Here is a 26,499-nt window from a genome sequence, read left to right on the forward strand (position 1 = left end):
ATCAACAAAATATTGGAAATGCGGTACGTAGAGCTTCTCGGTACATGGATCACTGGCTGCTATGATTGAGCTCTGCAAAATCACATGGAGAAGTTAATCACAGCAAAATTAATCTTTGCCTTCATGACCACAAAACATTGCAAATAAATTGAACTTTCAAAAAACAAAAGAAGAGCAAAAATATTGCAAATGCCGTGAGTAGAGCTTCTACCACAAAACATTGCAAATAACTTGAACTTTCAAAAAACAAAAGAACAGCAAAAATATTGCAAATGCCATGGGTAGAGCTTCTAGGTACATGGATCGCTATCTGCTAGGACAAGCCCTATGTATGTTCTGTAGAATCATATAGAGAAATTAATCACAACAAAATGGTATCTCCAAGGCTATTACCACAACTGCAACAGCAACCCAGCACAAAACAAAGAATGTTGACTGCACACTAATACATACAAGAAACAGAGGCTCGGGCAAACAGAACAGAACCCGTCACGCGCAAAACTTAGCCAAAGGGCGAGGCGACAGGGCCAGCGCCGGCGAGGGCGTCGGACCGCTTGATGCTGCCCATGCCGCAGATGACGCAGCCTGGGGCTGAGAGGGCCGAGAACTTGGCGCCGCAGAGGTCGCAAACATCATGGCCGATGGTGGAGAGGCGGCTGAGGGTGACGGCACAGAACTGCGAGGGGTCCTCGAACGGGTCGATGGACTTGTTGGTCAGCCCCCGCTGGACGCACATGTCGATGAGGCTCTTGAGCTCATCCTGTTTGGTCGGCGGCGCCTTGGAGTAGAGCAGGTCCAGCATCTGCTTGGCATAGGCGAAATTCTGGACCTCCATGTTGCGCTTGATGGCGGTCCGGATGCAGTTGATCCGGTGCTTGGCCTGGATGGGCAGGGACGCCAGATGCCGAGACAGCCTGCCCATCTCCTCCTTGGCGCTCAGCGTGCCAGCTCCCTGGACTCTTTGCAGCCGAGCGATTTCCTGCACGCACAGAAGTCATTTCACGCAAAAAATAAGCAGCAGAGAGCAACCTGAACTTTGATGACAGATAAAAATGATTATTACCTGTAGCAATGAAACGGCGATCTTGTACTGCGCACAAATGGTAGCCTGCGCTTTGATGTCGGCTTCACGTGATTGGTCCTTGGCGAGGGCCAAGAATGCTTCATCCAAACAATTTAGTGCATCCGTGAGCTGATTCTGCTCAAGATGTGCAAGACCCATCCTGTAGCATTCTGCAGCAGGAGCGCCACGGGGTACCTGTAATCACGGATACGGGTGTCAGCTGAAGCTATGCCAAGTCCATCAGATAAAGTGTCTAACAAAAGGTAGAGTAGAGTAGAGTAGAGTAGAGTAGAGTACCTGGCCAGGACGCACGGCTTTAGGCGCTGGGGGCTGAGCAGCTTGCTTTGCCGCTCCTGGACCCTCGAGAGCACTGAGATCAATTGGTTGCGAAGGAGTAGGAGCAGCAGGTTGAAAGCCCTGTGGCTGTGAAGGAAGAGCCTGGCTCTGTGGAGGTACACCACCATCAGGTAGGCCAATTGGGTTCATAGGAATGCCTTGCTGCTGAGGGAACTGGCCTTGTTGCTGAGGGAACTGGCCTTGCTGTGGCCCCTGTGGCGGCACCCCACCATCTGGAAGACCAACATTGCCCATCATGTTTTGAGTAGGTACCGGTCTGCCGACGTTCATCCCAGACTCAGGATTGGCCATTCTTTGCAGGATTGCTCCTGGAGGAGGCAGTCGATTCGCAAGTTGCTGTGATGGAACGGTGTTCTGGAAGAAGTCCTCAGGAATAGGTCCAGCTGTCACTCCCAGGCCTCCGATTACAGGACCCGTGCCGCCAGTCGGCGCTTGTGGTGGTGCCACCAAAGCATTTGTTCCAAAGAAATCGACTGCGCCACTCGGCATTGCTGGAGCAGCAGATGGTGCTGGGCCTGCTGGCTGACTGAATTCTTGTGGTGTTCCAGACGACCTTGTCCTACTGATCGGAGGAGCCATCAAACCTAGCTGTTTCGTGGCCTCTTTCAGTTTGTTAACATCAACAGCAGGTGCAGCGGGCTTATCACGTATCCTGATTTGTATCCTTTTAGTCTTTGACGTTGACTCGTCCTCATCACTGCTTCCAGCATCAACAACACCATACAGAGTCTTTTTAAACTCCTCTGCTGCTTTGGCCTGTTCATCTGCAGAAGCAATTTGAACCCCTAGCTGCCTGGCCAGACTATCACCAACTGAATCACCAGCAGCATTTGCTTTGTTTTTCAGTGCCAATTCAGAAGATGCCGGTTGCCCATTCTCACTACTGGCCGCCGCCATAGCTTTAACCAAGCTCTTTTCGCTTACTTCCACTACGTTACCCCGGCCCTTCATCACACCCAAGTAAACACCGATATGATCTGCAATAACAGATGGGATGGCAGCATCAGTTGTTCTCATGTAGGGCATCACCTCTCCTGCAAGCTCCCACTGAGGAATACTCTTCATGCTGGTAGGTGTTTTGATCTCCCAGTTCCCTCCTGCCCATTCCGGGCCTTTAGGCACCATACTTTCAGCAGCAAAATTGGCAAAGACACCTTGCGTCCATCCAGTTGAACGAACTCTCAGTATTCTTTCTAGATAACGTCTCAGCTCAGGATCTGTACCAGATTCCTCCAACTTTTGTGCAAGGCGTCGCAGGGCACTAGGGTTCAGGTGACATATAAACAGATCCAGCATGCTTTCATGATCTGCAATAGCCTCAAATGTTTCTTTCGCACTGTCAAACTGACCATACCTGCAAAGGAATGCATCAACTATTTACGCTCTGAATCATGTAGACTGTTACACTGAGGAAATTGGGAATAAGGAAAATAAGAACAGTCCTTACAAAACATAAATTTATCTAATGGTATTTAAGGAGCAAGAAGGCAATCGTTAAGATTATGTTAATTAGCACAGGGCATACACAACAAGTGATTGTTATGTACTCCCTCTGTCCCATAATATAAGCAAGTTTTTGACACTAGTGTAGTGTCAAAAACGCTCTTATATTATGGGACGGAGGGAGTAAAATATTATCTCCGCTAAAAAAATATAAACATTATCCAAACACAACAGATCACCCATTATCCAAATATAAAACAGGTTATGGCTAGCTAGTTTTGCGATTGGGCCAGCATGCACACTAGTCAGAACTTTTCAAGCAAAATTAACTAGTATGGATTCTGTCTGGACTCTGGAGTAGCAATGTGGAAGCCAAGCCAAGGATATCTATGAAGTTCCATATTCAAGATGATGTCTAGTGTCTCTAAGCGATTTCAGTATTTGTTTAGGTTAAACTGTTACTCTGGGTAATAGAACATCACAGGATCAATTCAGCCATGTTTTCAGGGAGGTTGCACCTATTCTGAAAGTTCAATGTCTCTAGAGTGTGTCTGGAGCCCAAAAAAGATTTGCATTTGGTTGGTGTAGAAGTAATGACATCTTGTGATACAGGGAAAAAATAAAACAGTATTTGCAATTTAGTCATATGAGTGGAGAGGATATCTTTTTTGAAGATCAAAGTTAGAGATGATAGCTGACCGTACTTAATGCATGCGTAGCCCAACTCTCGGAAACGCTGGAACAGATGAGAAGTGGGAGGGCACTGAGGATAATCTCTGGAACGCAGAAACTCGTCTTTCAAAATCGATAAAGCAGCAGAGAACCGGAGAGCTTTGATGGCGTAATTGCAGCGCATGATCTACCACAAGTTGCAATGAAGTATTAGATCAACGAGAGAACAATGAAGGAAACAAAAGATGGTGAAGGTTAAGCTCACTTGTGTAAACTGAGGTCCTGCTTGAGATAATGATACAGCAAGGTCTCCACAGACAGGGGGTCCCTTAGATAATATGTCCAGGGACTTCGGAGTAACACGCAGACTATCAAACCTGCAGTGAATGAGAGAACATAAATGGGTAAATCATGGACATCCAGTTAAATACAAAAAATATGCAAAAATTACTCTGATCAGAAGTTTAAAACATAAACAAACAACCAAATGACAGTGCATGATTACTAAATGCTACAACACAAGTAACTCACTTGTGTACTGAAAAATGAGTACAGCAGCCAAGCAAAAAAAAAAAAATACCTCGATGTTATTTGGTATAGCACTTCTGAAAGATCGATTTTTTGTGTAAAGTGTTGCTGCATGGTAGCAAAACCAATAAGAAGAGGTTCAAGAAGACCAACTAGACAGCTTCTTATTTCCACACCCTTTTTCTGTCTTGGATTTATATCTGTTGGATTCACAAGCAGCAGACGGTCGTTCAAGGCACCAAGCAACACTGCATGCATAAAGATGCATATGGTTAAGTCCAGCACAAACTCATAGGACTAACAAGAAAACAATAGCACGGAGCATGGTAACAAACTGAGAACATAACACAAATGCTAGGTTGATTATTTAAATGAAAAAAAAAGTAACTTATGTCATCATAACAAAAAAGAAGTCTGGGAGTAACTGTTACCAGAACGAGGGAAGCTAGTGGAAAGGATTGATCGAACTTTGTTGTCCCATCCAAGCATACTTATTGCAGTTGCACTTGAGAAGATGAGCGCTGGTCCAACCCACAACATTGACCGATAGTATGCAGTAGTTAAGTGCTCAACAAAACATGATTAACAGTTTAGGGCAAGACAAGACATAAGCTATCCAAATTTGAGTAACAACATAAAGAGCGAGAGTATCGGAAAACTAGAATGATTAAAGGATATTGATGGGAGACCACGATCATATTTGGTTGAGCTGCTTGAAAGTATATCAAGATCAGCAGAGGCGATTAGTACCCTTTGGTTTGTCAATATTCCGGCAACAGGACCTCTCAAAGTTGTCTGCCAGTGGACCTGCATATTAGATAAATTTCATTAAGAGTACGCACGTCAAACGCAGTCAAGTAACTGCATGCCCATAATGCTGGTGGTGACACTGAATGCTTGTTTTAGACAAGTTTCAAAAGGGTACTAATCAAAGGATGTCCATAATGCCCATAGTAGATTAATATTTTAGACATGAATCAATGCATCATTTGAATATCAGTTAAGCCAAACTACTCGAGGGAACCCATCCAAGAACATCTTTAGAAAATGTATCATAATTTTGTGAACCCCATCACCAAGAACGGTCACTAACTTCATTTTGGAAGACTGTTTACGGAACCCTAGGAGTGAATCAATACAAATAAAGCACCTGAAGAACAGTTTCGTTTGGCTTTAACTTGATAAACTTCTTCCCATCAGTTTTTGTGGTAATAGATAGCCCATTGTCTGTAGATAACCTATAACCAGTCAGGAGCTTCGCCAGTCCAATATGTTTTCCCGAGATCACATACAACAAGGATGATTCTGCAAGGAGCAATGCGTTAGTCAGCAATAGTTCACCTGAGTCCACTAACATTAATATCTCAAATAGGTCACCCCTAATAACATATCGTTCTTTTTTGTTGAAAGGAGAGAGGCAAGACGGCAGGACAACGTACCTTGTGGAGATGAAAATATGCGATCGACCTCGGATTCAAAAGTAAACTGCATAGGACCTTGCTTTTGTGTTGGATTAGCAGTAGGATTCTCAGCAAATGTGTTTTCTTCTTCTTCGAGCACGGCAGCATTATTTTCAAGAGCTTCCTTCGTGGCTATTGGTTTGAGATTATAAAGATTCAGGCTAGTTCTGTCTTCCTCCAGAATAGCATATTGATTATCATCCGGCCCCAAAAAAGTAGCATCTCGACCTAAGAAAGGGCAACACATACCAGGGGTCAGCTAATCATGTAGAAATGTCCTACGGTGGCAATTAGATACAATATGTCACAAAATGGAAAACCTTTTATTGAACTTCCTTTGCTGTTTACTGTCTGCAAATCAGTCTGCTCCCAGTAAAGAACAACTTCATGCACCACTCCACTTGGACCACTTAATTCAAACACAACTAGAAACATATGCTGCTTTGGGCTATATGAAATATACTTGGGGTGGCATTCCATATTTGAGGGAATCTGGGAATAGGGTGCATGGGAATTATAAAAAAGAGAACGAACAAAATAAACAAGAAAAAGTTGCACCATTGTGCAATAAATACCGTTGAGTAAAGCTTCTTATAGAGATTATCGGCTCCAGATGATAGGTTATGGGCCATCAGGTTAAATCCATCCAAGTAGAAAGCTCTAACTGGATACTGAACCACACGGTTCTCCTGGTTGAAGAAGTTCAACTCCAGATGGAATGGCTGCAGTTACAAAACTAGCAAACTGGTTAGAGAGTAAAATAGTTTAAGTAAGCAAAAACGTTGAATGTTATAGCAGTCACCTGACAAACAGGAATATCTCGCAAAAGGTTGCTAGGATCTGAAATAGTAACAAGGGGTAAACGAGAGATTGGACCACTTTTAGCATGTCCCTCCATGAAATGCTGCAAAAAATTGTTTGCAAGAGAATTAAGAAGTTTGTAACAACATACAAGCACAAGTATTGGTTGACCAGCAGAATTAACCAACAGTAAGGGCTAAAATTGATAAGATATAGAGTATATTAACAAAAGGCTGAGATCGGAAGCTTTGCTGATGGAAGCATGCAAACTTTTTTGAGGTTGCAGCATGACAGAACCAACATAGGTTAAGAACAACAATCTTTTGGGAATGAAGCTTTCAAAGAGGTTGTTGGTTTTTCTTGTGAAAAGAGTGTATTTTTTTTTCAGGTTCGATGGAACCTACATAGCTTCAGTACATGTAAGGACATAGCACAAGTTGAAAGCTACCAAAAGGAGGCACATACACTGTGAAGGAAAGCCTTCCTTGCAACATCTGAGATAGTTAGCTTGCTCTGGCTGACAAAAAGAAAGAAAAAGTAAACTCCAACCATTATAAATACTGTGTGCAACAAAGAAAGTATGGTGACATAGTAAATGGAAATACGAAATTCTACCCCTTCAAGTGCTGCTCTTGAAGCTGCGCCTGGAGTTGGTGCTCTGCTAAAATTCCGGATGAACCCAGGGCTAAAAGTTTCTCCTTTAAAACAGCAGCTGCAATACCACAACAAATTTTAGTGCATGAAGTGCTCAAAATTCTAACAGTATAGCAAATACAGCCTGACTTCATACAGTATTTTAACCCGTAGGATCCAACTAAAATGAAATAACGAGTTTTCAGCAATTTTAACCAAGGGGGTGATCTGAGAATATTAAATAAGGATAAATATAGCAAAATGAGAAGAAGAAAACATATCCATATGCTTACCAGTTGACCCCCTAGCCCCCTGTAGTACAGCAAAAAGCTGCCTCCTTCCTTCCCTTGTGTATGCAGCCTTGTTCTTTGCAGCTTCTGTCGCAGACATATCCTGCAAATCAATGACATTTTTTTTATGAAACTCATGGCAATGAATACTGCATTTATGGGGTTCAGAGTTAGTGTGGCCTAACTTGAAAAATCACTGCAGCCAAATTGAACTTTGGATGCACTGCCAAATTCTTTATTCGAGGCAAAGGGTACACTGCTTCACCACCTTGAAGAGTGAGTATCTTTGTGATGTCCATTGTTTCAATGGCTGCATAGTTAACGAAGAAAATGGTTACACAGCTCATTGTAGGAAGAAAAAAGAAAGATTAGCAATCAGTAAGTAGCACAGTTCATGAACAACTGAGACTATTTTAACAACATATGAGAACAATAAAATGGCTTAAGTGCTATAACAGAGATGTACAGTCACCATCTCACCGAGATACAGCACTAACCATCCAACATGACAGTTAAAACCCAAAGCATAAGAAAATAACAGAAAAGTTCGAGCAAAAGCATAAACGGTAAGGAGGACAAAAACTAACCAGCACGCTCAAAGAAATGAGTTTCCATTGGTTGTCTATTGTTATTAATAATAACTCGTGTCTTCCATACTTGAAGACCCCCATCCTTCGAAATTGTCACGAGCAGCTTTAGTGTAGGAAGCCAGGAAACAGATGTGATTGGCTGGGAACCAGCCTGTGTACTGATAGAAAAAAGGCAACAATCAGATTATCACATTGCAGATAGATCAAAGAATAACTGAGAATGAACAGTACGTCTGGAAGCACTTTAACCAAGCAGAATAACATGCCATCCAAATAACAGAGAAGTGCATGGAGAGGGTTGACTTGGCTACAACATGTCACTATGCCTTTCCTAATGAAATCCAGGTCAAGGAACGCGAAGCATAATATTATAACTTATAATTGAACTTGCACAGGTAAGACTAGGTTCCTATAATCCCTCCCCAGACCCCACCTTGTGTGGGAGCTTCTATGCACTGGGTCTGTCCTTTTATAATTGAACTTGCACAGAAAGATACACTAATTAGATGTAAAATCAATTGTCCTCCAATGGGGTGACAGGATCCACTATAACTTCTGCGAAAAGACGCTAGCAGCATATAAATCCAAAGGAACCACTCTAATATGCATAAAAGCAGCCCTGTAAAAACTGTTCTAACTAAACTGGTGTTTTATGCAACTCAATGTTTGATCCCCAACCAACGATCAATATAACATTAATGCTGTCCATGCGATAAAAATTCAGTAGTACTGCATATTGCAAAAAAAAAAATCACACAACAAAAGATTTCTCCCAATCTCAACAGTGTACAAGGTACAACACACTTACATCCCAATCATGTTTGGCCTCTCAGTTGATACATCCCATGCCAGGAGAGTGCCCCCTCTATCACCAATAAATACCCACTCTAAGGTCGGATGAAACCCAAAAGCACCAGCTCCCATGAGCTTAATTGTACTGTCAACCGGAACTGCCAGAAAATGGAAAAATTATGAAGCCTGCTGGTGGCTAAATGATAAAACATATGAAAACAAAGCAATGTATATTACGTTGTAACGTGTAGTGAACAGCATATGTCTGGACGTTGTAGGCGCGTACCAAGCCTTCAGCATAAGCTACATACTGAAATTAAAAGTCTGTATGTCAAGATAGGAAAACAGAAAAGACACCAAAAAGATATGTAAAGGAATCACCAAAAAGAAGAAGTGAAGGAATGATTGACTTACGAACACAGGAAGGCGAGGATGGCAAGCCAGGTTGACAATGGGTTTTTTAAGATCAGTCTTTATTTTTGTTGGTGGCCTCCCACCTTCAACAGTCCCAACAACTATAATAAAAGAGAAAAGGGCGTTAAAGAACACATATAGGTGTTTATTTTAATGAAATGCAGAGCCCTTCAAGTGAAGAGAAAAACCTGTCACACTCATTCTTTTGTGAAAACCGAAGAAAACGATAGGTTCAAGAGGTGTCAACGCAAGATGAACTTCTGTGTCTATTGAAACGTGGTCTGTTTTTTTCTCAGGTGAGTGCAGCACAAGCGTCTGCTCGGTAGCGAAATCACATGATCTGATTGTAGCATCCTACAGAAGGAGATATGCATAGACAAGAAACAGTTGCATGAGATGTCAATATCATGTGAGATGAGAACTTACTAGAGAGCAATATTAATATCATGTGAGTTGAGAACTTACTAAAGCAATATTTTATCATTATGATGGCAGATGGATGATGAAAGATAAAAGACGTCTAGTGATAAACTTGAAGAATAGCAACTTTTCTGCCCACAGTATTGAAAACATAGGCAATTTCTGCTAGGTCTAGATTAGATGGTACAATATTATTCGTTGTTCTAAGTGGATGAAAAAACTTGTACCAAATAAATACTGGAGCATTGAAACAAACCTCAAGGATAGCAATGATAACATGGCTAGAGGTAGGGCTATATGCCATACGAACAACACGAGCTCCAAGGTCAACCAAAGCTATCTTGCTTCCAGTCAAAGCATCAAATTCTGCAAAGAGAAGAGAAAAACGAGACAGCTAATAAGAGCTCGATGCGCCACTTCCTTACAAGCCCTTAACGTCTTACACAAACTTCAACATAGTTATTGAGTAAACTGTACGTACGCAATGGACTCGTACTAGTCAAGTATAACCGACTGGATTGCCTCAAATATGATACCGGCATTAACTACCTGTACTCTAGCTATAGTACCTTCCAGAAATCCTATCCTAGTGAAAACACAGCAGCTATTACTCAGCAGAGAAGCATGGAAACATAGTACCTACAGCAGCTCCGCAGCATTTGAGGCCCAAGACAAGAGGTGTCCTGGGTGCTGAAAACGAGCTATGCGAGTGATCTGTGTGGACTAAGACTAACTAACTAGTCAGTTAGTAGAGGTCCATGGTACTCCCGGCGAGGCGAGAGCTGATCAATCTCACTTGCGGGTTAGCTGAGCTACTCAGATGACTGACAGTAACTACGCACGGTAAACTCAGGAGCCCAGAATTGGAGGTCCACACCCATTTGCACCGCCCCAGCTAGTCAAATTCGACTACTCCTGGCGAGAGCTGGCTGAACCGAATTTTCCACAGCGGTCAAGTGGTGGAACTAGCTAAGCTGCTCAGATCACCGAAGCTACACGGGGCGAAGGCATGATGAGGCTAGAATTCGAGCTCCCCGCCCATTCCCGCGACTGAGATCAGCAGCAGCGGAGCGGAGACCAGATCAGCAGGCAGGACCCGCCCGCCCAGCTAGCTCCGCCACGGCGGCAGAGGGAGGGGCGCGAGGAGAGGGGGGGGGGGGGGGGGGGGGGGGGGGGGGGGGGGGGGGGGGGGGGGGGGGCGTACGTACCGACGACGTGGGTGCCGACGGCGACGGCGACGATGGCCTGGGAGGCGCGGAAGGCGGCGGCGTGCGGCTGCAGCGGGCGCGCGGGGGCGCCGGCCCCGCGGCGGCCGCCGGCGTGGCGGAGGTCCAAGTGCTGCACCGTCTCCCACTGCATCGCGCCGCGGATCTGATCTGGCCCGGCCGGGATGGGATGGAGGCTCAGATCTCCCGGCGGTCGGTCGGTCGGTGGTGGGATTTGACCAAGCGATGCGACCTCCTCAACGAACCAACCAAGTGGTTCTCTTCTGTGTATGCCCGGTGGGCCCACAGGTCAGACACACACACTCCGAAGCCCCTCGTAATTTGGTGTATTTGCAGATTGCAGATGCAAATTATTTGGTGTATTTGCAGATTGCAAATGCAAATTATCTATCCCTACTAGTACTTGATGATTCCGGAAAAGAGGCACTAAACCGTATAAAAATGGGTCTTTTTTTTCAATAACAGGGCCCATACTTCATTCATTAGATAATTATAAGCATCAATGCATAAGTTACACAAGGACCCACAAAGAAAAGAAAAATACAAGTCAGTCCTTACATCTTGCTAAGAGGACCCAGAACACACAACAAAAACGCAATCCAATCCTTTCTTTTACACGGTACCAGCCGGAGACCAAAGCCGCCATCGCCGGGGTGAACCACTTGGGGCGCGTTGCGCCATCTCCACCAAAACGGAAGAAACTACAACAAAAGTTCGACTGCCCTTTTAACGACAACGCGTTGGGAGGAATGAACGGAGCCATTGGGTCTTCATTCGACCAAAAGAAGCAGAGTGGAGGCTCAAGTCGGCAAGCTACTGAATAAGTGTGTCAAAGCTCTGCGCCTGATGATGAGCTCGAGGAGGGAGAAGATTGCAACTACAGCAAGACTAGAAGTAGATCTTAATTATCTCCTCTGCACCCCGTCTACCTTCACCATTAAGGCATGAAGAGAGCAGATGTGGCAGGAACTACACCTCCAGATCTGGGGATCCAACAGCCTTTATTCCCGCCAGAGGAGCACCACGGAGATGGAAACAAGCACCAGTAGTTGTCGGACGCGGCCCGTGAATGGCGACACTCCCCTAGCAACCGATATAGCGACATACGCCAACAAGGCAAGTCCTACCAAGCTAGTACTACTATGTACAGGAAGATCTCGAGCGCCTTTCCCTAGCCATTGTCGGCCGGCAGCGCCGTCGGATGAGGCATGGGATCGAAGCCCTTTTTTCTCTAGGGATGAATCTTCCACATGCAAAGATATGTCAATGAAACATGGCGAGCTCCGAAGAAAACAATGGTTGGTGACACCATAAGTCCATGCAAAAAAGCATGTTCTTGGATTAGTCATGATGAAATGCACTTAACACAATTTGTGCTCTCAATGTCACGCCATTGTCAATTGAAGGAACAACGCTGTGAAACATGACATGCAGGATATGAATCAAGTGCCAGTGGAACAACACTGCTTCTACAACACTCACAAAGAAAGAGAGAAAAGAAAACTTAATAGAACTTTGAGCTGTGCTTGGATTGGCGGATCTTCACACTATCTTTTCATGGAGTTATGAATCAAGTGGCATCAAATCTGTTGCACTTCAAACTAAACCTGGGCATTCCTTGGCTCAGGCCTGTCAAAGCCCGACTTGCAAAGTCTAGGCCCGAGCCCGGCCCAAAAAAAGTATATGTAGGCCTGAGCCCGGCCCAAAAAACGTATATGTAGGCCCGAGCCTGGCCCGAAGGGACTAAAAAGATTAGTGTCGGGTCAGGGCGGGTCGGCCTCCGTGTAAAACAAGAAAGATTTCAGAGGACTTGGCGTACAAGACAAGAAGCACAAATTTGATCATGAACTTAAAAAATGTTAATCAAGATTTTTTTTAAAGTTAAATAATGTTAATGAAGCATTTGAAAGATGTTAAATGTGTATAGAAAAAATATTGACAATGTATTAAAGAAAAGTTAATCAAGCATTTGAACAATATTAAATTTGTACAGTAGAAAAATGTTTACCCTGTATTAAAAAATGTTAATCTTGTATTTGAATTTTTTTTAATCGAGCATTGAAAATGCTAAAATGTGTTTAGAAAAAATGTTGACAATGTATTAAAAAATGTTAATCTTGTATTTGAAAAATGTCTATCTAGAACTTATAAAAATACGTAAAATGTGCACATATTAAACCTTTATTTGGAAAATATTAAACGTGTATTAGAAACATGTTCTTGACGTAGATAAGAGTAATGTAGGATCAAAACCTAGCGATATCTGTCCCGCCGGCCGGCCCAACGCTTTGGCCTAACATCACGTGCGCGGGCCGAATAGTCTAACCTAGCCGCCCTAAATCACATCCACGCTACAAACACCGCTGACGCGGCCGCCTCTCCTCTCATCTTCTTCCGCTGCTCCCGAGCTCGGCCGACCACGAGCCAAACTCCATCGCCCGGCAAGCACCTCTATCCTCTGTCTTTCCTCTGTTTTTGATACAACGAGCAATGTTTTGATAAATGATGAGCTGATGACCCCTGTTTATTCAGATGTGCGGTAACATCTGAATCGACCCCTGTTTATTTCCTTGGTTCACTTGCCTTCTTTCTCTGAATCTGTAAACGCAACGGCCTGGCTAGGTGGTAAATCACGAAATTAAGTTCAGCGCTGTCTGCCTACATTGATCAAGCAATCATGCTTATGTGCTCATATGCTCTCTGCATGTTGTCAAGATTTCACAATACTTAGCACTAGTTGGCACAGGGGAATTGTATTATCGCAGGGACGAAGCTAGAAAAAATGTTTGATGGGGTCATCTCTATGACAGTGGGGTCATCTTGTCTAAATGGACAGTAATTAATACTAAACTAGTAAAGGACTAATGAAGGATTACCTAATTTCATTGGGGTCAATTGACCCCAATGCTTACATGGGAGCTCCGTCCCTGTATTATCGGAAATGATATCCGGCGAACGTTCGTTGGGGACGTTTTCCCAGCGAACGCGCTGGTTACCGTCCCTTCTCCTAACGCAAATCATGGCGCAAGGCTTGTGCCATGTCAGCGATTCAGACTCTGTTCGCTATACACAGCGAAGTGGTGAACGTCATATCTTTTGTTCTCTTAAAAAAGACGAGCAATTTAAGTTCACTCTCAACTGATTGTATAGTTTCCCCTCTTCTATAGTACTCTCTATGTAAACTAATATAAGAGTGTTTAGATAACTAAAGTAGTGATTTAAACGCTCTTATATTAGTTTATGAAGGGAGTGGTAAAAAGCAGAGCTCCCGCTGATTACGGAAAACACAATCCAACACAAGAACAACATTACCACTACTTGCAAATAATAAATCAACAATGCACTAGCATATGCAGACCCAGGCCAAGCTACTATTCTTCACTCTTCAGGCATCGCATTACATGGAGAGGTATGCGATTCAAAGAAGGTGAACACTGGATTATCGAATAAGGATCGTCAAATGAAGGTTTCATCAAATTAAGTCTTAAAATATTTATGCATCAGAGTTCTTAGTAGAAGCGCGAATCAACGTGCAGATTTTTTTACACACCAAGGTTCTGAAATGAGGAGCGAAATAGATGCTAAAATATGCATGAAATTGGGGATTGTGCCATAGGTAGCTAACATAGTAACTTTCTTCCATGCTTGCGAGTTGCCAGTGTTAAGTCATGGCCTACTAAGATGATGGCTTCCTTCCTCGCTTGCAACTGCTAGCACACGACCTGCGCGACCATAGAAGGTAAGTATGAGCTCGACGCGGAAACTTATGCAGCATAGGAACTCGATTCACAAGGCCAAATTAGCTCTCTTCTTTAGATAATGGAAGAGAAAACCTTCCTGGCCTGATATATGGCGTCATAAAGGTATTTATTAATATCAAAAGGTAATTGCGGCATACACGGAGCAAAAGGCACCAGAACCTGAAACTAGGATAGCTAAACACGCAACGCCTGCTTGCGTGTCATGTAATCCTTGCCCATAAAAGTAACATTCCTTTGATCCTTTTTAAGATAGGATGAAACCAAAAAGTATCCACAAATTCTACATGAGCCTACACATGAGCCTACATAAACCAGTTATCAAATCTAACCGGTTCTGTTCTCATGTTGTTGCTTCAGACACCTACACATATTTTGTATCTCTACGGTCTATATTTTTGTACTTAATTAATACTCGCTCCATTCCATACTAGTTGTGGTTGATTTGGTACAAAGTTATACTAAATCAGCGACACACAAATATTCTAACTAGTATGAAACAGAGGGAATATCATTTTAGTTGTATATATATTTAAAATAATAAATGAATAGTTTTAAAAATTGAGTGATCATCTTTAAAGTAATGTATTTAATTAGTATGTATATAAGTATAACACACAAATATTCTAACTAACTTTTATTATTGTTATAATAATTTATATATTTTCACAAATTTCTGTAAACAAAGAATAAAAAAATCTAACATATCGATAATAGGCCGCACTGTGCACTGACATGTGGGATCCCAGCATTCTGAGCCCTTTTTTTTACCAAATTTAGTACTAATTCAGTGGGGGTTTCACAAAAATGCGATGCTCAGTCACCAACCATGGGCCAGCTGCCACGCTGGCACGCCAAGTAGGCACCGTCTATGGCTATAACCAAGAGTAGCAATGTATTTGCACCAAAAGACAAGTTTGAGCACCAGTTTTAATGTATTATTTAACTTTAAACACCAAAGTGTTCATCCTATGCAACTTGATGTACCACCAGTGTATTTGCCTCAAAAGAAAAGGAAGAAGAACTTACCTGTCGGCCCGGCACTGTAGTACGGCCCAGTCCAACTCCTCCTCGTCGTCTTCCTCAAGCACCTGCTTGGCGGGCGCACAGCTAGCCCAGCCGCGGCCACCTCCTGCTTCATTGCCACCGAAGCACCCCCGACCCTATCCTCCTCGCTAGGAGACATGCAGAAGCTCCCTCTCTCCTTCCCCTCCGCCTCGGGTTCCTCTCCTCCACCGTAGCCCCGATTTCGAGCTCATCCGAGAGCAGGCGGAGCATGACGTCGTCGTCCTTGTGGCCACCATCACCGCCTCGCCGTCTGAGAATGTCCAGTAGCTCCTAAGACGTCTGCAGCCTCTCCATGCCTATGAATGCAAGCCGACGAGCACCACGTCGCCCGCCATTAAGCTTGTCTTCCTCCTGTACGGCCGCCGCTCGTCGTCCTGGATTCGCAGGCTCCAGCGCATCCCCGACCTCTCCTTTGCCTCGTTTAGACTCGCGGTGAGCCTCTTCTCGTTTCCCCTCGCCGCTAGAGCTCATTCCCGTGATGTAGCCATGATCCCCGCCATGTCCATGAGCTCGCTGCCGCTGCCACTGCCGCGTAGCCGCCGTCGCTGTAGCCGTGATCCCCGCCATGTCCCCGCCGTGATCCCTTCCAACTGAGCATGCTACCATGCTCCTGGAGCTCCTAGGAGGCCAAATAGCCCCTTAGCCAGCCTTTTTTTTTTTTTAAAAAAAAGTTAGCCAGCCTTTTCGTGCACCGCAGCCCCGCGCTCGGACAAGCCCGCACTGCAGCCGCCGCCAAACGTCGTCGCCGGCCGTATGTACGTACACAGACATATTTTGTTTCCGATGTTGCTTGTATGTTTGAGTGTAGGGTCACGTGACCTGAGAAATACACTTGTGTTCCTGGTTGTATATGCATCTTATATGGAATTTTTTTTAATATTTAATAAAAAGTCAAAATAGATAAGAACTATTTTGACAAAAAACTTGACTTACTTTTGCACTATTATATAAATTTTCACGGAAAAAAATAAAAGTTGACTTCACAGCAAAAATGATAAAATTTATTTGCTATTATAAGTCACTATTCACACTATTTTAGTCAAAAATTTGTCTTTTTTGAAAGGAAGTCAAAGGGATATTTTCTTTTTGTGGATTTTTTTCTCATAAATGCAATAAAAGGTCAAGTTTATTTCAAAAATATTTTCAGAAATTTTGATTTTTTGTTGATCATTACTATTTTTTTCATATAGGGTGTAAACGTCCCCATAGACCACAAATCCGCCTTCCACGTGACCTTTGCTTTGAATGACTATGTTATGTTGGCTCTTCCAAGCCTTAAATAAATACTTTAAATCGTAAAGTTATATTGTGATGTCATTTTTTTAGAAAAGAAGGATGACCATCAGCCTCTGCATCTGGGCGATGCATACGACTACTTTATTAATTATTCCCACAAGAGATTACAAAGCCAAATAACAGCAAGACTAAAGCCACCGTCTAATGAACAACTGTTGCTACACCTATCCAGTTGATAAAGGGGCGCAGATAGTCTGGGCCTAATACCAAACAGACATCGCAGTCAAACCTAAACATCTAAGACCCGAGGTCCCAACCAGGACGCCTGCCTGGTATGGGGCACCTACCAGTCCGGTGCACTCCTCAACCAGGACGCCTGCCAGGTATGAGGCTGCTGCAGCCACCTGCCACCAATCCATCTTCAGAGATGTATTGTTGCATGTACCGTGCCAGGTCTCTCTGCCATCGACGCCACCACGACGTCCGACAACGTCGTCCTCCTGCGCGAGTCCATCCTCCCACAGCGAACTCCGAATCTGCACTGCGCCACGCCGTCAAGATCCGTCGCCATCAGTGTGTAGGATGAATCACCGCTCCACCAAAGAATCCATCCTCTGGTCCCTCGATCACGTGTGTACCTCTAAGAATGACGCCCCCAAAGGAGGAACGACACCAGAGCGCCGCCGTCATCCGATCATCCGATCTAGGGTTTTCCCCGGAGGTAGCAGAGAGTGACCTTGAACTTCTCCACGGCGATGCCTTCAAGAAGGGAACGACGCAGATAGCGCCGCCACCGCCGGCCTTAGCAGACGCCGAAGGCGATATTGTGACGTCATGACGTACCAACATATATCATATGTATATATGCTTTAATGCATGGTATGCATGGGTCTGACACCTAGTTGTACACTGCTGACGACTTCTCTTACATGGAAATACTTTGTTGTCCTTTCATTGAGCCCTAGTGGTTTGCTACTGTTCTGAAACACAGTGATTGACCGACATGCTTCTTGAGAGGTTCCTGTGTCTGTCTCTGTATGATAAGCCACCTTGGTTTACAACTAATCATGTCGAGCCAGGATCTTTCTTCATGTATTTGCTAGCGACATATTCATATAAGTTCCGGCCAAAAGACACAAATGGTCCTGACTCCTGACCAAGGTAAAGGAGCATCCGTTGTGTACCGTGCATGTGGAGTTGTGATGCTTATATGATATGTTGCAGACTATATGAGTTGAGCCAAAAGACACAAACGGTCTGGCTAAGATAAAGGTTGCAACCGTTGTATGCATGAGGACTCATAGACTCATATGGTCTGTGTGGCTAGATCTACGTGCGTACACCCTGGATCTCGATAGAAGGATCCAACTTACAGACACACAGATGTAGAGGAACGAAGACCGGATCCAAACGGATCTACCAAAGACAAACATCAACCGGATCTATGAGATTCGCCTGAGACACATCTACTCACGCCCTTCAATGATGCTAGAAGAACTGTCGGAATGGGGGCTAAGCAGGGAGAGCCTTATTTTATCTTCACGGAGCCATCCCTGCCTCGTCTTTCTAGGCATGGCACAAACCATAACAAAACTAAAATAACATCTATAATGAAGTCCTTCCAAGGACCATAGAAGATGGGGCGGACCAGCGGTGGCGCCAGTCAGAGGCTGGAAAACACTAGCTGAGTGCCTTACCGCTACGATCACTCACGCATAGCTTGGGCGTGGTTCGACCCATCAAGTTACCGAGGGTTCGCCATTATGGGAACTTTTCGAGAGTTTCTTAGTCAGTTCTGCGAAGCTTCCAGGCTGTTTATTTATTTACTTTTTCATCCTGATTTTTAATTTAAATTTTTATTACTTTGCCTGTGTTTTATTAGTTTCCATTTTTTTTCCACATTTGCAAACATATATTGATTTTACAAACTTTTTTGAATCTAAGAACTTCGTTTAAATTATGCAAGCAATTTTCTAATTCATGAACGTTTTCAAAATCATATATTTTCAATTGGTGAACATTTTGATTATCGTGATTTTTTTAATTCATGAACTTTATTAAAATTCACAAACATTTTGAAATTCATAATTTTTTTCAGCTCCCAATTTTTTGTATTTCTGTTTTTTTTACAAATTTACAAACATTTTTTAAATCTGTGCAATGTTTTTAAATTCATGTTTTTGGAATTATGAACACTTTTTTATGCACGAATTCTTTTAATTCGTATTTTCTGAATTATCTGAAAAAAATCCTAATTCACATTTTTTTAATTGGTGACTTTTTTTAATATCACAAACTTTTTTGGAATTCACGAACTTTTTCATTTCCTACATTCAGAAACAATTTTGTATTTGTGAAAGAAAAAATGTATTTGGGAAATTTGTTACGTTATTTTTTTGTTGGATTTAGGAATATTCTTTCTAAAAAAAGATGTTTAAAAAGGTAAAAAAATCTGGAGAACCACTCTTTGAAAACCTGTTTGAGGGATCCAAGCGCTGCCCGCCATTGGGCTATCGTCCGTGCCGCTAACACAAATAGTGTTGGAAATTCGCCCACAGAATCGATCACATCAAATCACACTAACACACGTATACAAAAAACTAATATCCAAAAAGTACATGTCGCATCCCTCTTCTCTTTTTCTTTATTTTTTTCTCCTTTTCTCTTCATCTATCGGTTACAAAACTCACGGCTGCTGTTGCTTGTATAAATGCAGCCACGACCCCAACACAGGACCTAGTCGTAACGTTTACTACTAAACGTCTATAAACCAACACGGACACGGCTGCTACCTATTCCTAATTCAACTAGATGATATCCCCGCGCGTTGCCGCGGGAATTGTTAGTCTTATTCACATGATAATATATATATTGAATAACTTTACTTGCATATTAGATATCTCTTCTCTACTACTATAGTACACGATTTTTTGAATATTTGAATCTGCCCTCTTCTCTCATATTTTACCCGCCACTTCCAGAATCGAATCATCTGTGACCGTCAACTTATTAAATCCAACGGCCTGTGTCACTCGGATTCGCCACTCACGCACTCCCGCCAAACCTGAAAATGAGTCGCCCCTTCTGGAGAACTCCACAGCCCACGGTACCTCCACCCTCCAGGCTCTAGCAAATCGATTCCCTGCCAACCTCCCATTTTTCATCTCACGCTGGTCTTTCCCCTGGAATCTGGATGCTCCGTCTCCAATTTCTCTAGCCCGTGAGTCACACTCACACACCAGCAGCTCCATTGGTCCATCCCCGGTCCACACACCCTGCACGCCAGCACCTCCGAATCACCTGGCTTGCTTCGAAATTTGTTTCCGCCTGGTGATTAAAGGCTCATACGAGCTGGACATCCATCTACGGCCAGCTGACCATAGTGCCGTTGACCACAGGTGAGGTTGCTGATTCTTCTGTTCCTTTGAGATTTTGTTGCATGAGAATGTTGTGCAAGTGATTCTTCTTGCTGAGGATGATATGAAATACAGATCCACTGGTCTGACTGTAGCTTGCTGATTTTTCTACTTTTCTTGCACGCAGGTATTTGTGTTTATGTCCAAACAGTACACTATGAAAGGCAATGCAGCATATGTTCATTCTGTTCATCAGGGAATAGCTCCTGCAACACTAGAGTACTTGCAAAGCCAAATAAGGATATTGACCCATCAGGGAAAAGCACACAAAATATTGTCTACAAGGATGTTTTGCTATAATTCATGTGCGTGCTGTGTACTGCAGTGTGATGTTTCTAATATGGTTGTATTGATGTAAATAGTACCCAGGAAAATAATGTTATATAGGGCTTCAGTCATTAGCTTGTGCCTGTGAAAGTTGTAGACCAAAAGTTATATTTGCAGCGGTACTATTCTAGCATATACAATACTTTAACCATGTACTATTCCTTTTTCAGTTATTGCATATAGCAGAAATCCAGCAACAGAAGTGAGCAAATATCATTCTTTATGATACAGAGCCATTGGGCTTCAAATGTATATACAATATACTGACATTTTTCAGTTTTAACCTACAACAGAGACATCCTGTCAACCAAAGGGAGCACATACCATTTTGCTTTACTCATACGGAAACAGTTACAGAGTCATTGCAAGTGAACTCAACAATGGAGGGACATGCCCCATCCATAGATAGATTACTAATTCCAATCTGATGTGCCTTGGCAGCAAGACCATAAACAGAACCAGCGGATTGCCTACCAATTTTGAGAAATTACACAGGCGATAAACCCCGGCATATGTTGGGGACGAGGACGCAGGCAGCTGTTGTTGAAGAAGAGGTGGTCGCAGCAGACCGTGGTGCAGCAGCTTGAAGGCACGCCGGCAGGCGCTGTCTTCAAGGAGATTTATGCCCTCGCCGTGGTGCACGAGTTGTACAGGCTCTCCTCCAAGCTACAATGATCTCCTGTCTCCTATTGTGCACTCAAGAAGAGACGAACCAGCATGTTCTCACGAACATAGCTCTTTCTATGCCAAAGTTCAGATGTCTGTGGAGAAACTCAAGATTGATCCACCCAAAACATCTGTCGTACGTGGCCTTATATATTCTCCTTCTCAACTAGAAAATTTTATCCCTTGGCCAGCAAGTTTTCTTAGATAACAAGCTTAATTCGTTGGCCAAAATATCTTCTGAATTGCCGGATGGCCGGTCGTGCGCTGCGCCTGCGGCGTGGCAGTCCTCGGGTCAGCGGCACGAAGAAGGGGTGGCGGCACTCTGCTCAACAGTCTTTTTTTTATAAACTCCACTCGACAGCCAGAGGCAGGGAGCTCACCTTTTTTTTTTGAGAATCGGCAGGGAGCTCACCTGGTTCGCATTTCTGAGTGGGTCTCCATACACGACAGTAAGGCATGACGCAGAAGGTCGAGTGGTCTCCCCTAAAATCAAAAAACAAAAATGTTTTTTTTAATAGAAGTTGAGCGGAACAGGCTATTCTCATGTTTTTGCATGAATTTTACGACATGCATTGTATATGGACTGATACATATCCATTTTCTTGCTCACAAAAAATATTGGATATGCATGGTAGAATGCATATTACATCCACCTACGTCCAAGTAATGTACGTAGAATGCGTGGAGATGATTATTTTCAGGACAAAATTTAATCCCATGACTTAACTTCTGTTTTGAGAATATTAACTGCAAGTTTGTCTTTTCTTTTTTTTTGCTGGAAACTGCAAGTTTGTGAAATGTTAACCAAAATTACTCTTGATGTGTTTTGGAAATATAAAAAATCAAATTTTTCATGAACACTGTAAATCGGCAAGAGGTTGCGAAGCTAAAGCTCCATATAAAAAGTGTTTCATTTATACTTAAGAATTTTTTTTCTTGTATGGTCTTTTTATTAAGAATGCACACGTGCAAAGCACGTGCCTTCGACTAGTATGATATTAAGATGAAAATTTTGAAATGGACACATTATTACTGAGTATATTTTATAAAATTTGCAAAATGTCAATGATGCATTCTATTTTTTTTACTAATATCATTTACATATATTTTAATGTTATAAACACATAAAGTGTAGGGATTCTGAAATGAAAATACTATGTGGGACTCTTATTATAAATCAACTTCATATCTGCATACTCTTCATACTGAGATCTACACAAAGAATGATAATTGCACTCAAATATTAGCTACATTTGAGTGATGGGGCTACAATATCAAAATAAGAACAAAACCAATTATGATCATTGGAGCAAAAGAATACCCATCCTTTTCTCACCTTTGAGCGAGTCCCAAACATTTATCTCAAAGCGATAGGCTGAAAACAGCATGATGACCTATACATAGATAAGCACCAAGGTCCAAATTATCATGTTACAGACGGAATTCATTTGCAACAAAAATAAATTACACATGACAATTTATAAGATACATTAAGCAAATTAAAATAGATATTGGACTATAGGCATATCCTGAACACAAATAGCATGAAGTTGGGCAATTAGATATTTACATGAAAATTACATGATTTGATCCGTCACATTAACTTCCCATCTATCTCTACTCCTAATGGAGCAGTTGGTAGTCTCGCTTCCAGGTTTTTTTTCGTCCCACCACTTTCGTCCGGGTTTTTTTTCGTAGGTTAACCGTCGTAGATTTTTTTCGTAGCCTCCCCCACTTCATCGGTTTATTTTCACTTCACCCTCTCACACAACGAAAAAAACTGAACGGATCAGAACTTTCCATACTGACGCAAATTATTTAGTAATGTCTTTATGTAAAAGAATCAATCACAATCAATCTCTAAAGATCAAATCTAAATTAATTAATCTTCATAACGTTTGTTTCCTTCCGAATCACGTCCATAACTTTCCTTCCTTGTTTGGGCAGAAACTGTTTGGTAGCAGAGATTAGGAAGCTTCCTATGAGTGTAGTAATAGGAAGTATTCTTTTTCTTGATGATTCGTTTCCATGCATGATGATAGTAAATTAGGCCAACATTCACCACTATTTATCAACGTCATCAATCGTATCCATTCCTACCAGTTTTAAGGGAATCTGCTCGCTATGTCTTTTTTAAGGGGATCCGCTCGCTAAGTCGTCGTCGCACGTTATTTTCACAAGCAATTCCCCTAAAAAAAGGCGTGGGTATTGGTAGTTGAACGCCCGCTAGGTTTTCCGCCTGTCCCATCCTCGCGCTGTGCCGCCGCCACCCGCCGAATTTCCAGCCGCCCGAGCCCGTTAACTTCGCCAGCCATTGGGTCGACTGCCCCCGCCCCAAACCCCCATCCCCGAGCACTAGCTATCGCCGCGTTGCCGCCCCAAGCTCCACGCCACCGGGAACGAATCAAGCGCCGTCCCGACACCGCCGTCGCCGGCCCAGCACCTCCAGCCTTGCATGGACAGCTTCAATGTGCAGTCTCCCTTGCTGCCTCACCTTCTGCCAGCGCATGCAGCGGCGGGGTTGGACGCGTGCGTGCTTGCTAGCTTGCTCTCCGTGCGTACGTACTTGCTCTGCGTGCGTCGCACCGGCCAATGCGCATGATGCGTGTGTGCCTGCTTTTCTGTATATGTATGCCAGCGTGATGCGTGTGTGCGTTGCTGTGTGTGTATGATATAGATGGCCCGAGTGTGTGCATGCTGTGCTCTGCTCTCTGCTGATCTATGTGTTGGTGCTCCTGCTATATGTTCATGCCATACAAATGAAATTTCTGTTAATCTTCTGACATGTTGAGTTGGTTCTCTCTGTCTTCTGAGGGGGTGAATGCAAATCAGTCTATTAAGCCAGGCACTATTGCTGAGCTAAATTGACAAAAAAATATTGGTAGCCATAGTTGTAGTTTAAGTAGTACCAAGTTGTCTGATATGTATAAAAAGTCCGTTGCAACTGAGCCCGTTGCTAAATTGACAAAAAAGGTCGCAGTGTCACTTGATATGTATGAGAATATTAAATGTATTATTAACATGATTAATATTGAACTCTTAAAGTTAATGTGGCCCCGTTGCAACGCACGGGCGTTCTTCTAGTCTTGATCAATGTCCTTATGATCCTTCAATTGGTATATATACCATGGAAGTTTATCCCTACAATATACACTTGGAAAACAAAGTACCACCTGATTAGCAAATGAGTCGTCTCTATTATTGTGTCGGAGCAAACCTGTTTTCCTAAAATAACATCATGTCTTTGGAAAGCTCATCAAGTGCGGCTAGAGATAGTACCAACATGGCAACATTGAAGCAATGTGTCAATGTCATGTCCTAGTGGTGAACCTCCCAATATTCTTGTCTACTGCTGCATGTTTTCTTCATATAAAACATACTTTCTCCACGGCAAAGGTCGAATACTATGGAGACTATAATGGAAGCTTTCCCGTCCACAGATACACTATGAAGAATGAGATGAATATATTTTCTACTCTCCTGAATAAACTTCATGATATTATCCCTACAACACAAAAGGCAATAGAAAAGTTGTGTAAACATTTACTTATGACCACGAGCAAGGCGGAGAACTGCATATCCATCTTATTACTAGTAGAATGCCCGTGCGTTGCTACGGGCTATAATACATATAAATAAAGAAAACAATGATAAAGTGTCTCTAAGACCGAAACTCATTTGTCTGTTGCTACGGGCTATAATATATATAAATGAAGGAAAGAAATGATAAACGTTGTCTCCAAGGCCGAAACTCATTTATCCCTCATATGTCCGGATGTGTTCGGACGCCGAAACTCATTTATCCCTCATACATTCGGACGTGTTCGGACATCAAATGAGCACCCAACAGATTCTTCAAAATCCAACGGTCTGGACAGTCCAGACTACCCCAAATCCAGACCATACGTGAAGAAATACGTGGTTGTTCGGACGGGAAACATTTTCTATGCTTTCTTTGACTCTTTTGTTTCTTTATATGGGAAATTATCCCGAACACGAATGAATGGAGCAACACAAAACCCCCACCCTACGACACATCTTCTCTTTTTGCTACCTGACCCATCCCTTCCCGCTCCGTTTCCCATTGTAGCAGGACATTTCTCGCTGAAGCCCGCTCCTTTTAAAACCGGATGACCTCCACCTCACCTTCACCATGGCGTCCTCTCTCCTTTTCACGGTACTTCCCCATGGACCGCCGAGGAGTCCCCCACCAACCGCCCACTCTCCACCATGATCCCTTCTCCACGTGTTTGTGTCGATCCTCCGGCCTTTATCAAGCGGGGGAGGGGGGGGGGGGGGGGGGGGGGCCGGGGGGGGGGGGGGGGGGGGGGGGAGGCGTGCGCCAACCATGATGCCCCCAAGCCAAGAAGACAGATTCGATGTCTCCAGAGCCATTGCCACGGTCCGCTGTGTCCGTTATTAACCCTTGAAGCAACCAACCAATGCATTTACCTTTCTATCCTAACCAAACAAATTATACGACTTGATGACAAAAATATGAATCGCTCGATCATGCAATTTGCTATAAAGCCATCTCTAATGAAACATAAGTTGCCACGTTTTCTTGAGTAGGAAAATAATTCCGCTCAGACATAACTAAACAGACTAACCCCTACCCCCATCCACAACTGTCGCATAATATAAGTGGGAGGCATGCATGTGCCCTTGCCGCCTCAGCCCGCACCGCGTGCTGGCTGCCGGCCAGAGCACCCGCCCGATCCAGATCTGGCCAGGACGCCCACAGCTGCCACCCGCGTAGGCACGCCCCCGATGAGCAGCCGCCCGCGCCGCCAACCCAGGACGCCCATCGTGCCGCCCCGGCCGCAGCAACGCCACACCGTCCTGTAGAACTGCGCGCCTCCGCTTCGAGTCGTCGTCCCGCGCCGGCCCACCATGAGGAAGGGGAAGATGCCCCGCCGCCACCGACGCCGGCAAGAGAGAGAGGGGGGGGGGGGGGGGGGGGGGGGGGGGGGCTGGAGGAGGCGCGCTAGGGTTCGCCTCGCCGCTCGCGGGAGCAGACGAGAAGGTGCACCAAAAATCACTTCCTTAGCTCGCAACCATCCTATATGAGGCATTATAAGTCGTCATCTTGGAGTATTAAAAAAATATAAAATTACGAAACAATGAATACTCACCCTGCAAATTGGTTGATTTAGTTCTTTCCCATGTCATGAGTGCATAAATTAAAAGAAAAATATCCCACTTTATGCATCGCTTTGGATTCCCTGCAAACTTGCACACAATCGTCAGAGGAAAAAAATATTTGCAAACATGGTGAAAACAATGATACATGATTGTAACAATAATAACTTACGGAAAAAATTAGGTCCAAGTAGTGA

The 26,499-nt window shown here is 43.6% G+C and overlaps 1 protein-coding gene across 1 annotated transcript; it reads right to left on the reverse strand.

Annotated features, from left to right (window-relative positions):
* Positions 1–208: 208 nt before the first annotated feature.
* LOC125519817 lies at positions 209–10,931 on the reverse strand. Its single transcript, XM_048684586.1, has 24 exons — positions 10,672–10,931; positions 9,720–9,829; positions 9,232–9,397; positions 9,044–9,144; positions 8,867–8,939; positions 8,646–8,787; positions 7,835–7,995; positions 7,433–7,557; positions 7,251–7,350; positions 6,940–7,036; positions 6,790–6,841; positions 6,326–6,427; positions 6,099–6,245; positions 5,844–6,015; positions 5,503–5,751; positions 5,214–5,368; positions 4,742–4,870; positions 4,495–4,612; positions 4,116–4,311; positions 3,801–3,912; positions 3,568–3,722; positions 1,361–2,774; positions 1,064–1,258; positions 209–979 (listed from the first exon to the last, which is right to left on the reverse strand). Exons 1-24 carry the CDS (start codon positions 10,820–10,822, stop codon positions 503–505), a joined length of 4,899 nt encoding a protein of 1,632 aa, XP_048540543.1. The 5' UTR covers positions 10,823–10,931; the 3' UTR covers positions 209–502.
* Positions 10,932–26,499: the final 15,568 nt, after the last annotated feature.

Source organism: Triticum urartu, chromosome 7 (genome assembly GCF_003073215.2).
Source record: "Triticum urartu cultivar G1812 chromosome 7, Tu2.1, whole genome shotgun sequence".
Lineage (NCBI taxonomy): Eukaryota > Viridiplantae > Streptophyta > Magnoliopsida > Poales > Poaceae > Triticum > Triticum urartu.